Raw genomic sequence first — 14,632 nt, 5'->3', positions numbered from 1 at the left:
AATGGGGAGTGGGCATGCCCTTGGGGGCTGGGACCCCCACATGGCCTCTAATCCTTACAAACTGAAGGGTGGGCACGTCCTGGCGTTTCTGACGAAGCTGAAGCCGAGTCCAAGGCGTATCAGCCTGCTGTCACAGTTTTCCTTTTCATTGAGGTTAGTGACCACGTGGGCAGGGGTGCAGCTCCACCAAGTCTTACCTGGGTGAACTGCTGTGTCACCGCCCCTAGGTCGGGAGACAGAAGGTTTCCAGCCCCCAGAAGGTCCCGTTTGTGCGTCCCCCTCCCCAGCCCGAGGGAGACACTCTTCTGACTGCTCTCATCTTGCAGTGGTTGTGCTTGTTCCCAAACCTCCTATGAATGGCATAATTCAGCACATATTCTTCGGGCGTCTGGTTTTTCGCTCAACACAATAGCTTGTTGTTGTTTTCTAGTTCTATGTCGTGGTTCTCAAGAGTGTCATCTGGGGTCCCTGAGGGTCTCCCAGGCCCCTTCAGGGTGTCTGAGAGATCGGAAGGAGTTTTGCAGTAAAAATGCTAGTGTGTTGTCTGCACTCTCTGCCCTGGTTTTCCGGGGAGTGGGATAGCGTTTGCAGAGCCTGCGACATGAGGCTTCTCGAGACTGAACGAAGAACAAGACGCGAGAGCCCGGCTGCTCCGATGCAGCCAGGGCGCAGAGACTCACAGGCGAGCTGGCACCGTCCTTCTCACTGTTTTTCTGTGTCGGGAAATATGGTTATTTTTATGGAAATATGTTATTTATGTAAGCACATGATGATTTATTATTGTTATTTTAAGCGAATTGATGAATACACGTTTTTGTGTGTGTTTTAAAAATTTTGTCTTGTAGTAGGGATACTATTTTATTTTATTTATTTATTTTATTTATTTATTTGGTTGTGTCGAATCTTAGTTGCGGCAGGCGGGCTCCTTAGTTGTGGCACGCATGTGGGATCTAGTTCTCGGGCCAGGGATCAAACCCGGGCCCCTTGTGTTGGGAGTGCGGAGTCTTAACCACTACGCCACCAGGGAAGTCCCAAATACACTTTTTTTTTTTTTTGCGGTACACGGGCCTCTCACTGCCGTGGCCTCTCCCGCCGCGGAGCACAGGCTCCAGACGCACAGGCCCAGCGGCCATGGCCCACGGGCCCAGACGCTCCGTGGCACGCGGGACCCTCCTGGACCGGGGCACAAACCCGCGTCCCCTGCATCAGCAGGCGGACTCCCAACCACTGCGCCACCAGGAAAGCCCCCAGATACACATTTTTGGATGTCAGTTTTCCTTTCTCACTTGGTCAGGGTCAGTGGATGTGACTGCAGAGCTGAAGCTCCATGTGCTCCTTGGAGACCACGGGGACCCTCACGTCTGAGCTGTGCTCCCTGGGGCCTCACTGCATGCAGGCCTCCCCCCACGCCCCCCCGCCTTTGCTTAACACTGTGCCGTGGTGGGCATTTGCGTCATTTCCAGCCTGGCTCATTGTGGACGCTCATGGACAAAGCCCCACTCCCCCTAGCTTTGTGCTTCTGCCCGGGGGCTGGGCTGGTGGCCCTCTGGGCTTGGTGACCGCACTGAGTCAGGGCACCTCAGCAGACAGGGGCTCTTTCGCGGGATCGTCCTGGGGTCCCACCAACACATGCAGCGGCAGCCTTCCATGCAGGCCCAGTGTGTGGCCCCTGAGGGGCTGTGTGCTGGGCAAGCAAGGGGACCGCTCCCCCGGGAGGGCCACGCAGGGGGCCGGGAGTCTCAGCAGAGTCCTGAGGATGAGAAGGAGTGGCTGGACGGCGGAGGCAGCGTGGTCAGCTGAGGGGCCTCTCTGGGCCGCTCGCGGTGGTTGAGATTCGGGCAAGGTGGCTCCAAGCTTGGGAGGAGTGAGCGAGGGGCTGGAGGAGGGGAGGGCTGTGGGGGGGGGGGGGACTCGAGGTGGTGAGCAGGCCACGTGGGGAGGGAGCATTAGACTACCCTACCGGCCACAGAAAGGCGGTGTCCAATTTTAAGCAGGAAGGGACACCCTTCCTTTAGATTGTTATTTACTTTTATTTTTAACTTAGACTTTTAATCCTGAGATAATGGTAGATTTGCATACAGTTGTACAAACTGATACAGAGAGAGCCCAGGTATCTTGTACCCAGTTTCCTCCAATGGGAACATCTTGTAAAACTGTCCTTCAGTATCACAACCCGGATAACGACGTGGATTCAGTCAGATGCAGGACGTTTCCAGGACAGCAGGGTCCGTCCTGCGGCCCCATGATGCGCACACTCACTTCCCTGCACCCCGACCCGCTCCTTAACCCTCCCAGCAACCACTAATTGGTCTCCATTTCTGTAATTTGTCACTTCAAGAATGTCACATAAATGGAATCATACAACATCTAACCTGTCGGGCTTGGCTTTTTTCATCCAACATAATTCTCTGGAGATGCGTCCAGGTCACTGTGTGTGTCACTAGTTCCTTCCCCTTTATTGCCGAGCTGTGCTCTCCATTTGGACCTGCTGCTTTGTTTAATCATTTACCTGTTGAAGGATAGCTGGGTGGTTTCCAGTGTTTTGCCATAAGCTTTGTTTATAAAGCTGTTATAAACATTCATGTACAGGTTTTTGTGTGAACATTCTGTGGGAACATTTCTCTGGGGAAAAGGCCCAGGAGTGCAATGGCTGGGTCGTAAGGTAGTTCTGACCACTCTGCCGGAGTTCTCCAGAGTGGCTACACCATTATATGTTCCCCCAGCTAAAGCCCACGTGCAGCAACGAAGACCCAACGCAGCCAAAAATAAATAAATAGGTAGACAGATAGATAGATTAAAAAAACCCCAAAACCGGCCTGGCTGGGGGTGGAGGGTAGGTGTGTGAGAGGTGGGGGAGGGAGGGGTGGCTGAGGCTCTCAGGCCCTGGTCTGTCCCTGGTGGCCACTGTGAATGGGCAGGGCTGGCCCGAGCCCCGTGGGCAGCTCCCAAGCCTGCTCAGGCCTCTCAGCTGCCCACCTCCGCGCCTCTGGCAGCAGGAGGGCCACTGGGACCGAGCAGTCTGGACCAGCTGCTCCGATCTGGGTGGGGACTCCTGCTCTTTCTGCTGCCAGACTCATTGTCGGAAAGCAGAAGCAAACTCCAGCCTTTGGACACCCTCCTTCCTGACCTCAGGGTCAGCTGGTCATTTCCTGTTAACCTAATCTCACTCCACACTCATTTTGTCAGCAGACAGGCTACGTGGTGGCTAGCTGAGCTCCTGGCTGCAGCTTCTGCCCAGGGAGGGGTTGAGAGAGGAAGGAGGAACGTTGTGTGTGTGAGAGAGAAAGAGAGTCAGGGAGGGAGGCCAGCAGAAGGCGAGCGTGGCTATGAGCACCTGGGTAGCCTCAGTTTCCTCATCTGTAAAGTGGAGCAATGTCTCCACCTTTAGAGGAAATCAGGGAGAACCGGAGAGCCTGTTGTGTAAAGGACTCAGCGTATTTTAGGAGCCCAGTGAATATGTGCGACCATTCTTAGCAGCAGTAAACTGCTGAAGCAGTACTTTATCTGTGGGGCCTCGTCCTCATGACCTAAGTACCCCGGAAGGTTCTGCCTCTGTAGGAATTTCACAGAGGAGGGGTCAGGCCCCAGGAGGGAGGCCTGAGAGCCCAGGCAGGGGGCAGCGCCTGGGGAGACGCGGGCACAGTGAGGTGAGCCCAGGCTCGCCGCCACGGCTCATCAGCAGCTGACGTTTATTAAGCAGCAGCTGCACGCCAGGCTCTCCGCAATAACCCCGCGCGGCAGTGATTATCTTTAGTTTTACTGCTGGGACACTGAGCTTGAGTGAGGGGAGTGACTGACCGGGCCCGGTGAGCTGGGCAGGGTTGGTGTTTGAGCCGAGGCCTGGGTGCTGTCCAGGGCCCTCCAGCTGGTCCGGCCCATCTGGGGGGTGGCCTTCGTCTAGGCCCCCTGGCCAGTAGAGGTCTGGACATAGAGGCCTGGACCGCAGGGGCCCCCGGCCCCATTCAGTCTGGCTGGCAGTCTGGCTGGCAGTCCAGCTGCGAGGCGCTGCCTCTCACCTTGGAGGGGTCTGGGGGCCCGGGTCCAGCTGGGCGGAGTCTGGTGGGGAGTCTGCTCCTCAGGGGCCAGGCGGCCTTGTCCCTCAGCGTCCTGGCCCACTGCCTGGATGTTCCAGACCTGGTGGGCGGCTGGGAGTCTGAATGGGGTGGCGCGGGGGGAGGGGCCGGGAGCCAGGTCTGGGCTCGGGTTTGGGGGGAGATGGTGTGTGAGGGCTGGTTGGCCGCCAGCGCCAAGGACCGCCCGCCCAATGGTGCGAACCTCAGAAAGGCGCTGGGGGGCTTCCAGCTTCACTGCTGTCACTTGCTGTCACCACATCAATGAGTGCCCCCGTCTTGTGTGTCCTGCCCCTGCAGCCCACCTTCCTGTCCCCCGTGTTGGAATCGTGGCTTCTCTACTCCTTTCCTGACATTCAGCACATGTCATTGGGCCGCCCCAGGCCGTGGAAGCTTCTGTGTGACTCTGACTGCTGTCTGTTACAGCAAAACTTAGCGATGCTCTGGACGGCTGTCCCTAGGGGATGGGTTTCAGGCCCAGTTAGATGCCGCCCAGAGCAGCCAGGTCTCCTCCAGCGTGTCTGTGTGGGCAAAGCGATGGTTCCAGAACACACCTCCTGCTTAGAATCGTTTACGGTTCCCATTGTCCTGCAAGGAAAGTCTGAAATCTGCCCCATGTCCCTCCGATGTCTGCTCTGCTGACCGCCACCTCGGTCCCCGGACCCTGCCCTACTCCCCAGCACTGACCCCAGCCCGGCCTCTGCACAGGCTGCTCCCCATGCCTGGAACACCCATCCTCACCCAGCACCTTTCACGAAGGGGGTTAACTCCCCCCCATCCTGCAAGACTGAGCCTCAGCGGCCCCAAGTCTGAGTGAAGCCCAGACTCGGGGCCTCACCCAGTTGGACGGTCGCCCCGCGCCCAAGCCTGTTTCCCAGCTCGAGACGCCGGGCTGTCTCTGTGCTGTGGGAATCAGTGAAGGCAGCTCTTGGCAAGACATCGTGACCCTAAATTGCTAAGCAGGTGTCCGATGGTGGTTCTATCCTGAAAATTATTTCAGGAAGCCGGGGATGAGCTGGTGCGGGGGGCTCTGAACGGGAGGCTAGGGACTCGGGACTTTCCTGCTGCGATGGGAAGTCCCTGGCAGCTGGCAGGAGAGGGAGCGGAGCCAGGGTCAGGGTCAGGGTCCTGGGCAGCCACAGTGGGCCTGGCCTTGCCAGCGCCTGGACGGTGTCCTACCCAGCATAGGGTTCAGGGCTGGCCTGGGTGCCCCTCTGCTGACTGCCCCCCACCAGCTCCGAACACAGAGGTGGAAACTACATACCACGTGTAACGATGGCCAGCGGTGATGGTGGGGGGGCGTGGAGGGGGCCTTTCAATACCAGCGGCTGTCTCAGGGCAGGGCGGGGGCCACCTTGATGGGAGGGGACTGGTGGCCCTGGGAGGGACCATCCAGGAAGTAGAAACCTTGTTTTCTCTCCACAAAAGCAGGAATTCCACACCATGCTTGGCTTCACCTTGGTCTTTATTCGAAGCTAGAAGGTGGCAGCCGAACAGGGCACCTCCCTCCAGCTCTGTCATCCCACGGCTCCAGGACCCTGTCCTCCTCCCCCGACAGTGGCCCGACCGGGTCTCCGGTGCTCACACGAGGCGGCCTGGCACGGACGCGCCTGGGTGAGGCCTGGGTGAGGGCAGGGGCGGAGAGTCCTGGGCGTGAAGGCAGCCAAGTCCGGGGCTCAGCACACCTGACAGCACCCAGAGGCCTGTGGCTCCACAGGGTGGGGCCCGTGTGCCCCGCCCCCAGGCCTCCCCTCCTTCCCCTCTCGGTCTCCGTGCCAGAGCGTTGCCCTCCCACCCGCCGCACTTTGCCTGCCACTGCTGTTCCTCCTTCAGGCCCGACCTCCCCACGTGTCCAGACCCCAGTGCCCTGCCTTCGCTCCGTGCTCACAGCCGCCTCTCCCCACAGCCCTCGGCAGAGAGCGTATCCCTCAGGACTCATCTAGGGACCCTTCTTCCTCCCCTGCTCGACTGAAGGCACCCCAAGTGTCCACCAGCCTGTACTCAGGGCCTGCGTCCTGCCGGGTGTGATGTGCTCAGTAAATACCTGTCCTCTGGACGGAGAAGTGTAAGGACGGATGACTGGATGGGCAGACACGCTGGAGGCTGATGGATGAGAAGATGGACGGATACAGGGGTGGCTGGGTGGCTAGGTGGGCGGACTGACGGCCTGGGTCGGGATTCCAGCACCGTCACTCACAGCTGTGTGACCTTGGAAAGAGACTTAACCTCTCTGGCCTCAGTTTTGTCATCTGTGAAATGAGAGTGAAACAGTACCTCCTCATAGGTTGTGAGGTTGAGGGTGAGCTCGTGTGCCTGTGGGTACGAGTGTGTGTGTGTCCCTGTGGGACGGTGAGCTCGAGTGTAAGTGTGCAGGAGCGTGAAGGCCTTGGTGCACACGTGAATGTGTTTGCGTGAGCATTCATGAGTGAGCATATGCACGTGTGCGGAGGTTCGTGTGCAGTTGTGAGTCTAAGTGTTGTGTGTTCACGTGTGTGCATGATTGTTTGGGGTCCACAGGCGAGGGAGGGCAGTGAAGGCACGTGTGCACAGTGCGGGTGGGGAGGAGTGTGCCGATCGTGTGCGTGTGTGTGAATTGACGTGAAGGGCACATGTGACGGTGTGTGTGCACGTGTGTGTGTGTGCACGTATATGTGTGCGTGCGTGTGCACCGGGGTTGGTGAAGCAGCTCCTGCCTGCATCCGGGGAACCAGAGTCACCCCAAACAGGGTCCCCGTCTGGAGACTGGATTTTTGGCCCCACCCCAGCCCCCTCCTCCCAGCCCAGAAGCTGGAACAGAGGTCAGGAGGTCAGGGGCTGGAGCCAGGCCACCAGGGGCCTGTCCCACAGTGGAACACGTGCCCTGAAGGCCGGGTGCCCAGGGAGTGTTGCTGGGGGAAGGCTGGGTGCCCGTCTGCTTTACCACATCTCTGCCTGGCGATGAGAAAACGGAGGCTCCCAGAGGTCAGTCCCTTCCCGGGTCTCACGCTGGGACAGGGCAGGGGTTTGAGTGCACGTGAGTCAGGCGCCCAGGCTCTCTCCCCGCATCTGTCTGCCAGGGATGTGAGGCCGCGTGACCGAGAAAACCTACTTGGCCTCGAAGGAGAGCAGTGGACACGGCCCTGAACCCCGCCCCCCGCCCCCGCCCAGTGAGGCTTTGCTCTCAACCCCTTGAGGGCTCGAGTCTCTGCTTTGATTAAGAGGCCCTCCGTCCCCGGGAAGCAAGACCCAGCCCGGGCTGCAGGGGCATCCCTGCCTGCTGACGGTGGTCTCGCCTGACCGCCTGCAGGGTAGGAGTCCCATCCCACCCCCCTGCATCCTGGTTTAAGAATAACTCTTAGCCCCGGGCAAGTGGCTTTCCATATGTAATCGTGACCCCTCAGAGCTCAGAGAAGTGAAAGGCAGCACCTGGGGCCCGGCTCGCAGGGGTCAGCTGGGAGTTGAGCCGGATCAGCCCGGCTCCAGAGCCCATCACGGGTCAGGTCCACAAGCCACAGGCCACCTGAGGGCAAGGTCACGTCCAGGCGGGAGGGGCGGCCCCTGAGCTGGGCCTGCGAGGGTCTCAGGAGGGATGGGGGCCCCACCGCAGGCACAGGGACCACTGGGCAAAGGTGTGGAGGCGGGGGAGGGAGGGCTACCGAGGAAGGCTCAGGCAGACCAGGAACTTTGGCTTTCGATCCGATGGGACTAGGGAGCCGTGGCAGGTGTTTGCGCAGCGAGGGGTCGGCTGTGCTCAGGGCTCTGGGCTGGCCGCGAACTGGGGGGTGGATGGGAGGAGCCCAGGTGAGAGGCAGTTAGAAGGGCCAGGGGTAACTGTCACAAGCTTGAATGAGGGTGAAAGTCACTGGAGGAGGAAGACACCAGGGGACACGCAGCCGACGTCAGAACAGCCCAGGGCGCTGAGGAGAGCCGCAGCTGGGACAACCTGGAGGGAGGGGCGCGCAGGCAGCGGGGTGGCATCACGCACAGGCCGTGGGGTGGCATCACAGGCCCCGCACCTGGCAGGCGCCCAGTACAGAGACCATCCATGGGAGGAAGGAGGCCATCGTGGCTCTAGGTCAGCACAGGTCATGCTTTCTCCCCGTTCCCACAGCTCTGCCTTCTACACCCCCTGCCCGGTGGCCCCGGAAGAACCCCGCTGGGCCAGCAGGGGCAGTGCCAGCCTAGTCCCGTGTCTACCGCGCACCCATATGGCTTCCTCTCCATCCACCCTCCCCCTCCCTGTCCTTATCTTTCCCTCCCGTCTCCATGGCGACTCACCACCCCGGCTTGCCTGCATCCCAGCCTCTGCCAGGGATTCTGGGCCCGGCTCTGTCCCTCCCTCCGGAGCCCTGGTTCCTGCAGTCCTGTCTCCTCCCCCTGGGGTGAGTCCAGAGGCAGCCTCCTCTTTCCCGACTGTCACATCCATTTTCCAGCCCTGCCGACTTGTGTCCTCTGGGGAGACCCCCCCAGCCTCCACTGGCCACAGCTCCGCCAGCCCTTCCGGGAGGGAAGCCAGCCTCAGCGCCGCCAAAGGTCTCCTGGGTGTCCTGCCTGCTCCCGGACCCTCTCCCGGACCCTCTCCTGGACCCTCTCCCCACGCCAGCCTCCCATGCCGAGGTCTGCCTTGTCAGTCATTTCCTTTTGTCACCGGCTTGGCAAACAGGCGAGTCTTTGGTCCTGAGACCTGGGGGTGGGGACTGGGTCTGCAGAGGGAGGATGGGGGCACCTGGAATCCAGGATGAAGATAGAAGTCTGGATTCCCTTCTAAATAACATTTTTGGGATTGTTTTTCTCCCCAATTTTCTCTCCAAGGAGAGAAAACAGAGCTTCATGGGCAACAGCAGCAACAGTTGGTAAGTGGCAGGGCCTGGCGGCAGGACTGGGGCCTGGATACCTGTCCCAGGGGAGGGAGCACGAGGCTGGGTCCGCCAGGCTGTGGAGGGAGGGATGGGAAAACCAGGTGGGTGCCGCAGCGAGGCAGATGCCAGCTCAGAGCCGGAATCTTCCAAGAGCCGCCTGCTGCCCCCCGGGAGGCCTCTCCTTATGGTCCCCGCTGCCCGAGGGAGGTAGTAGAAGGGATCCTCTTGGGGTATGGAGAGGTCATTGACCCCTGGAGGGACCCTCCCCTCCCCTCGCAGCAGGAGGCCATGGGGGAGGATTTCCGTGGGCGTCTGTGCCAGGCTCCGGGCAGGGTGCACCATCTTGTCTCTTCACCCCATCCTTCCCTCCTGGACCGTTAGAAACGGGGCAGACCTGGGCGGGAACTTGCCCAAGACGGCTCCCCCAGGCTTCCCCATCTCAGGCTCCCTCTGACTGCTGCCCTGGGGTCCCTGCGCCCTGCATACCACCCCCAGGTCCCACGCACCATTCCCCAAGTTGGACCTGGGGCTGGGGTCCCGACCTGTGGCGCCCCGGGAGCCGCCCGCCTGCTCCATCTGCCTGGAGAGGCCGCGCGAGCCCATCTCTCTGGACTGTGGCCACGACTTCTGCCCGCGGTGCTTCAGCACCCACCGTGTCCCCGGCTGCGGGCCGCCCTGCTGCCCCGAGTGCCGCAAGACCTGCAAGCAGAAGGGCCTCCGGGGCCTGGGGGAGAGGATGAGGCTCCTGCCGCGGAGGCCGCTGCCCACCGCGCTGCAGGTGCGCAGGCCTCCTCCCGGCCGGGGGCTTTGACCTCACACTGGGATGTCACGGAGGGAGGTGGAGTTCGGGGGGACGCTCCCCAGCCTGGGAGCTCAGGGAGCCCTGTCTCCGGGCCCAGGAGACCTGCGCGGTGAGGGCCCAGCCGCTGCTGCTGGTGCGTGTCAACGCCTCCGGGGGCCTCATCCTGAGGATGGGGGCCGTCAACCGCTGCCTGAAGCACCCGCTGGCCAGGGACACCCCCGTCTGCCTCCTTGCCGTCCTGGGAGAGCGGCACTCAGGGAAGACCTTCCTCCTAAACCACCTGCTTCAGGGCCTGCCCGGCCTGGTGAGGGCGGGGCTGGGCCGGGGGCTGGGGGCAGGGGCAGGGACCCAGCCTGGCTTGGGGAGGGGAGGGGGCCGGATGGGCCAACGGATGCTCTGCTTCTCTGCCCCGCAGGAGCCCGGCGAGGGCGGCTGGCCGAGGGAAGGGTGCTCCGGGCAGGGCTTCCGGTGGGGAGCCAACAGCCTCACCAGGGGCCTCTGGATGTGGAGTCATCCCTTCCTGCTGGGGAAGGAGGGGAGGAAGGTGAGGGGGAAGGGGCAGAGGAGTCCAGACCGGCTCACGGAGAGGGGAATCGGGCAGGAAATCTCTGGGGGCCGGGCCGAGAAGATGGGGCGGGCAGAGGCACCTGGGGGGCGCGGCAGGCTGACCCCTCAGTGTGCACCCCTGCCTCCACACAGGTGGCCGTGTTCCTGGTGGACACGGGGGACGCCATGAGCCCTGAACTGAGCAGGGAAACGAGGACCCGGCTCTGCGCCCTCACCTCCATGCTGAGCTCCTACCAGGTGAGGCCCCCCAGCCCCTCTGCCTGCCCTGCTCCGCTCTCGCCACCCACACTAGGGCCATCCCAGCCGGGTCTGGCCCTCCAAGCCCCGGGGACCGGGACCTTTACCCCGGAGGCCCCTGTGTCTGGGATCCCCGCAGGTTCTTGGGGCGCCCCTGCGAGGGGGCGCCTCCAGTCAGTGTGAAGGTCCTAAAGGTGGGTCGGAGGCCCCTGGGGCAGCTGAAGGTCAGTGAAGGTCCCCCTGCCTGCCCTCCACCCCTCGGGCCGGGCCAGCCCTGCCCTGCAGGCGTCCCCCGGGCTGGTCCCTCGCACATCCTGAGCCCCACGGTCTGCCCGGGGGTCCTGCCTCACCGGGGTCTTCCCAGTGTCTCTTTGCCTTCACAGACCCTCTTCCACCTTGTTCTCCTTGGTTCCAGATCCTCACGGCCTTCCAGGAGCTGAAGGATACAGACCTGGAGTATCTGGAGGTGAGGACACAGCTGCTCTTGGGGCTGAACCCTGTCCCTGCCCTGCCCGTGAAGCCAGGGGTGCCTTTCAGCTCTGGCCCAGGATTTTGTGACCTGGAGCAGGATTGGGGGGTTGGGGGCAGAGGGTAAACCAGGAGGTGCCTGGTTGGGGAGAGGTAGGAGGGTCCTGGGGCCAGGAGCCGGGAGGGTGTCCTCCAGTGGCCCAGGGGGAGGGGAGGCACAGCCCTTGGGGTCCTCCAGTGGCCCAGCCATGACCCCTGTGCCCCGTCCCCAGATGTTTGTCCACGTGGCCGAGGTGATGGGCAGGCATTATGGGATGGTGCCAATCCAGGTGAGATACCCGTTTCTGGACTTGTCACCCCAGACTCCGACACCCTGGCTGCTGCTATCAGCACCCCTTCTCTTCCAGCACCTGGACCTCTTAGTTCGTGACTCATCCCACCCCAGCAAGGCGGGGCAGGGGCATGTAGGCGACATCATCAAGGTGAGGGAGGGGATGGGGCGGAGGTGTAGACGGGGCAGAAGGTCAGTTAGCCGGGGAGCGCGCTCAGAGCGCATCCCCACTTCTCTCTAGAAGTCGTCCGGCAAATACCCCAAGGTTCAGGGGCTGCTTCAAGGAAGGCGAGCCCGCTGCTGCCTCCTGCCGGCTCCCAGGAGGCGGTGGGCGAGCAAAGGCCACGGAAGCCCGGGAGGTGAGTGTCCCAGGAGCAAAGCCTCCCCGGCCTGCCCTCCTTCTCCTCCCCCTCCCCCTCCTCTCTCCCCCCCTCCTCCTCCTCCCCTCCTCCCCCTCCCCTCCCCCTCCTCCTCCCCCCTCCCCTCCTCCTCCTCCCCCTCCTCCTCTCCTCCTCCCCTCCTCCCCCTCCTCCCCCTCCTCCTCCCCTCCCCCTTCTCCTCCTCCTCCCCTCCCCCTTCTCCTCCTCCTCCCCTCCCCTTCTCCTCCTCCCCCCCTCCCCTCCCCCTCCTCCTCCCCTCCTCCCCCTCCTCCTTCCCCTCCTCCTCCTCCTCCTCTCCCGACACCCCTTTCTCTTCCTGAAGCCAGTCCTGCTTACCAGGCACCTCTGCATGAGGACTCTCTTCCTCAGACACAGATGATGATGCTGGCCACCTCCGCGCCTACGTGGCCGATGTGCTGAGCGCGGCCCCCCTGCATGCCAAGAGCCGCTGCCAGGGCTACTGGAGCGAGGGGCGCCCCGCGGCCCGGGGGGACAGACGCCTGCTCACGGGGCAGCAGCTGGCTCAGGAAATCAAGGTGTGAAAGCTCCCCAGAGCCCCAGGAGACCCGCTGGCCCCCGCCCCCCCTGACCCCCCGACGCTGTCTCCGCAGAACCTCTCGGGCTGGATGGGCAGGACGGGGCCTGGGTGCGCCTCTCCGGATGAGGTATGGGGCTACAGGGAGGACGCGGGTGGGAGGCGAGCCGGGCTCCCCGAGATGGAGCGGGGGGCCCGGCAGCGCCCAGCGGGGGAAAGGAGGGAGGCAGCCGGGTTTTGCCGTGGACAGATGGCTGCCCAGCTGCACGACCTTCGGACGGTGGAGGCTGCCAAGAAGGAGTTTGAGGAGTACTTGCGGCAGCAGGTGAGCCTCGGGCCCCGGGAGGCCAGGCGTCTGCGGGAGAGGGAGCAGTCTTTGGGCGGGGTGTGTGTGTGGGGGGCCGGCGTCTGGTGGGAGGCACCGGAGCTCCAGGTCAGGGCCCATTCTTTCTCGTCCATCACAGGACGTGGCCACCAAGCGCATATTCTCTGTGCTCCGGGTGCTGCCAGACACCATGCGGAACCTCCTGTCTACCCAGAAGGACGCGCTCCTGGCTCGGCACGGGGCGGCCTTGCTGTGCACGGGTAGGGAGCAGACCTTAGAGGCCCTGGAGGCCGAGCTGCAGGCCGAGGCCAAGGCCTTCATGGACTCCTACACCGTGCGTTTCTGCGGCCACCTGGCCGCTGTGGGCGGCGCCGTGGGCGCGGGGCTCATGGGCCTGGCGGGGGGCGTGGTGGGCGCCGGCATGGCCGCCGCGGCGCTGGCCGCAGAAGCTGGGATGGTGGCCGCGGGAGCTGCAGTGGGGGCCACGGGGGCAGCCGTGGTCGGGGGAGGCGTGGGTGCCGGGTTGGCGGCCACGGTGGGCTGCATGGAGAGGGAGGAGGACGAGAGAGTGCAGGAGGGGGACCGGGCGCCCCTGCTGCAGGAGGAGTGACCGCCCGCCAGATGCTCCAGGGAAGGAGAGCTGCCGGGGGGGAGGGGAGGGATGGGGGCCGCTGTTCCAAGGGCCCCTGTGTGCCACACCACCCTGGTTGAACGCCCCATCTGGGTGGTGACTGGTGACCGAGAATCGAGGAGACCTCAGGGCCGGCGGCAGAGTGTGAGCCTGGACAGTCTGGGGCTGTTTCCGTTGCAGACGACTGCTAACCTGCCTGTCTTCCCAGATAAACTGGGCCCCGGGGTCTCCCGCCAAGGTCGTGGCCCACCCTCCCCGCCCTGGCTTATTTCCCGAGATGGTAGGGGGGCTAAGCGGGCGCCATTCTGGAAGCCTCCCCTTCAGAGACGGGAGCAGCCCCAGGATGGGAGCCCTGATAAGAGGCTGGGGAAGGAGCGGGAGGCCCCGGGCAAAGCCAAGGAGTCCGGGTGGTGCACGGCCCCCCCCCCCCCGAGTGGAGACTCTTCCCAAAGCCGCCCCAGCAGGACGGGGGCCACCCCCTCTCCCGCAGCCCTGGGGAGCCCACATGTGCCCCGGGGATGGGGTTCCCTTACGTGTCCCTCGTGGTCGTGCCCTTTGCCCAGCCTGGTCAGTGCCCATGTTCTTTGTGGAATGCCATCCCAGCAACGGGTCCAAAGCCAAAGAAAACACCTGTAGTTGCATTCTGAGCTACATCGACAGCCCTCATAGCAGATTCTATGAAAGTCCTGGGGGGACACATCCATGGAACATGCCCGCCCCCCTCAGCCTAGGGGAGACACCTCCGTCCATGTTAGCAGGAGACCGGGATGCAGCCCCCAGGAGGACAGCAAAGCCCCACAAGGAGGGCTTCTAGGCTATTAAACTGCAAAGGATCAATGGGCGCATCATACGCAAAATAAAATGTGTGTGCTTGAGTGTCAGCTTCCCAGTGAATTATTGAAACATCTCCTGAATCAGCCTACGTGGGGCTTTGGGGACAGGGGCGGGGAGCCAAGGTGCTCCATGACGGGGACCTGTGGACGGGAGGAGGGACCGAAATTCCAGAGACGTGGGATCCAAGGGCAGGAGGGCTCAGGCCAGAGGCTGAGGGCATGGCCATCTGCGCAGGCTTGTCCACTAGGACTTGGGGTCCTGCTCCCCTGGTCTCTCCTGCCTCAGCTGACCCTGTGAGAGGTTGCCACCTGGCATCTGTCCCAGCAGAAGGAGAGGGTGGAGGTTGATGGGGAGTGGCTGGGGAGCTGAAGGCAGGAGGAGCCCGGATCACTCCCACGGGCTAGCAGTGGGCAAGCACCCCAGGTCGCCGTCTCAGCGTTACAGATGCAAACCCAGGGAGGGGAAGTCTCAGCTGATGCTCCCCAGCTGGCCGATGGCAGAAGGGGAGCCTCGAACTCCTGATCCCCCAGGTGGTGTCCCCCGCAGGGTCAGTTGTGCTGAAATCGAGACGCTCTCCTCCAGGTCCAGCTGTGGGAAGCAGTGTTGGGAGACAG

At 62.8% G+C, this 14,632-nt stretch overlaps 1 protein-coding gene across 2 annotated transcripts; it reads left to right on the top strand.

Moving 5' to 3' along the window:
- Nucleotides 1–8,658: 8,658 nt before the first annotated feature.
- RNF112 (ring finger protein 112) lies at nt 8,659–13,163 on the top strand (the record flags this gene model as incomplete). Of its 2 annotated transcripts, none has more annotated exons than XM_082860009.1 (14): nt 8,659–8,712; nt 8,862–8,902; nt 9,404–9,686; nt 9,808–10,014; nt 10,126–10,254; nt 10,410–10,514; nt 10,930–10,980; nt 11,255–11,311; nt 11,390–11,464; nt 11,555–11,672; nt 12,063–12,229; nt 12,305–12,358; nt 12,479–12,553; nt 12,693–13,163. In XM_082860009.1, 14 exons carry the CDS (start codon nt 8,659–8,661, stop codon nt 13,161–13,163), a joined length of 1,887 nt encoding a protein of 628 aa, XP_082716135.1. The 2 variants fall into 2 exon arrangements, with proteins under 2 accessions (XP_082716135.1, XP_082716134.1); XM_082860008.1 differs by having other exon boundaries at nt 11,555–11,678.
- Nucleotides 13,164–14,632: the final 1,469 nt, after the last annotated feature.

Source organism: Leucopleurus acutus (genome assembly GCF_964270905.1).
Source record: "Leucopleurus acutus genome assembly, chromosome: 19".
Taxonomy (NCBI): Eukaryota; Metazoa; Chordata; class Mammalia; order Artiodactyla; family Delphinidae; genus Leucopleurus; species Leucopleurus acutus.
The sequence above is the reverse complement of the archived record's forward strand: the minus strand, read 5'-3'. Positions and strand labels throughout refer to the sequence as shown.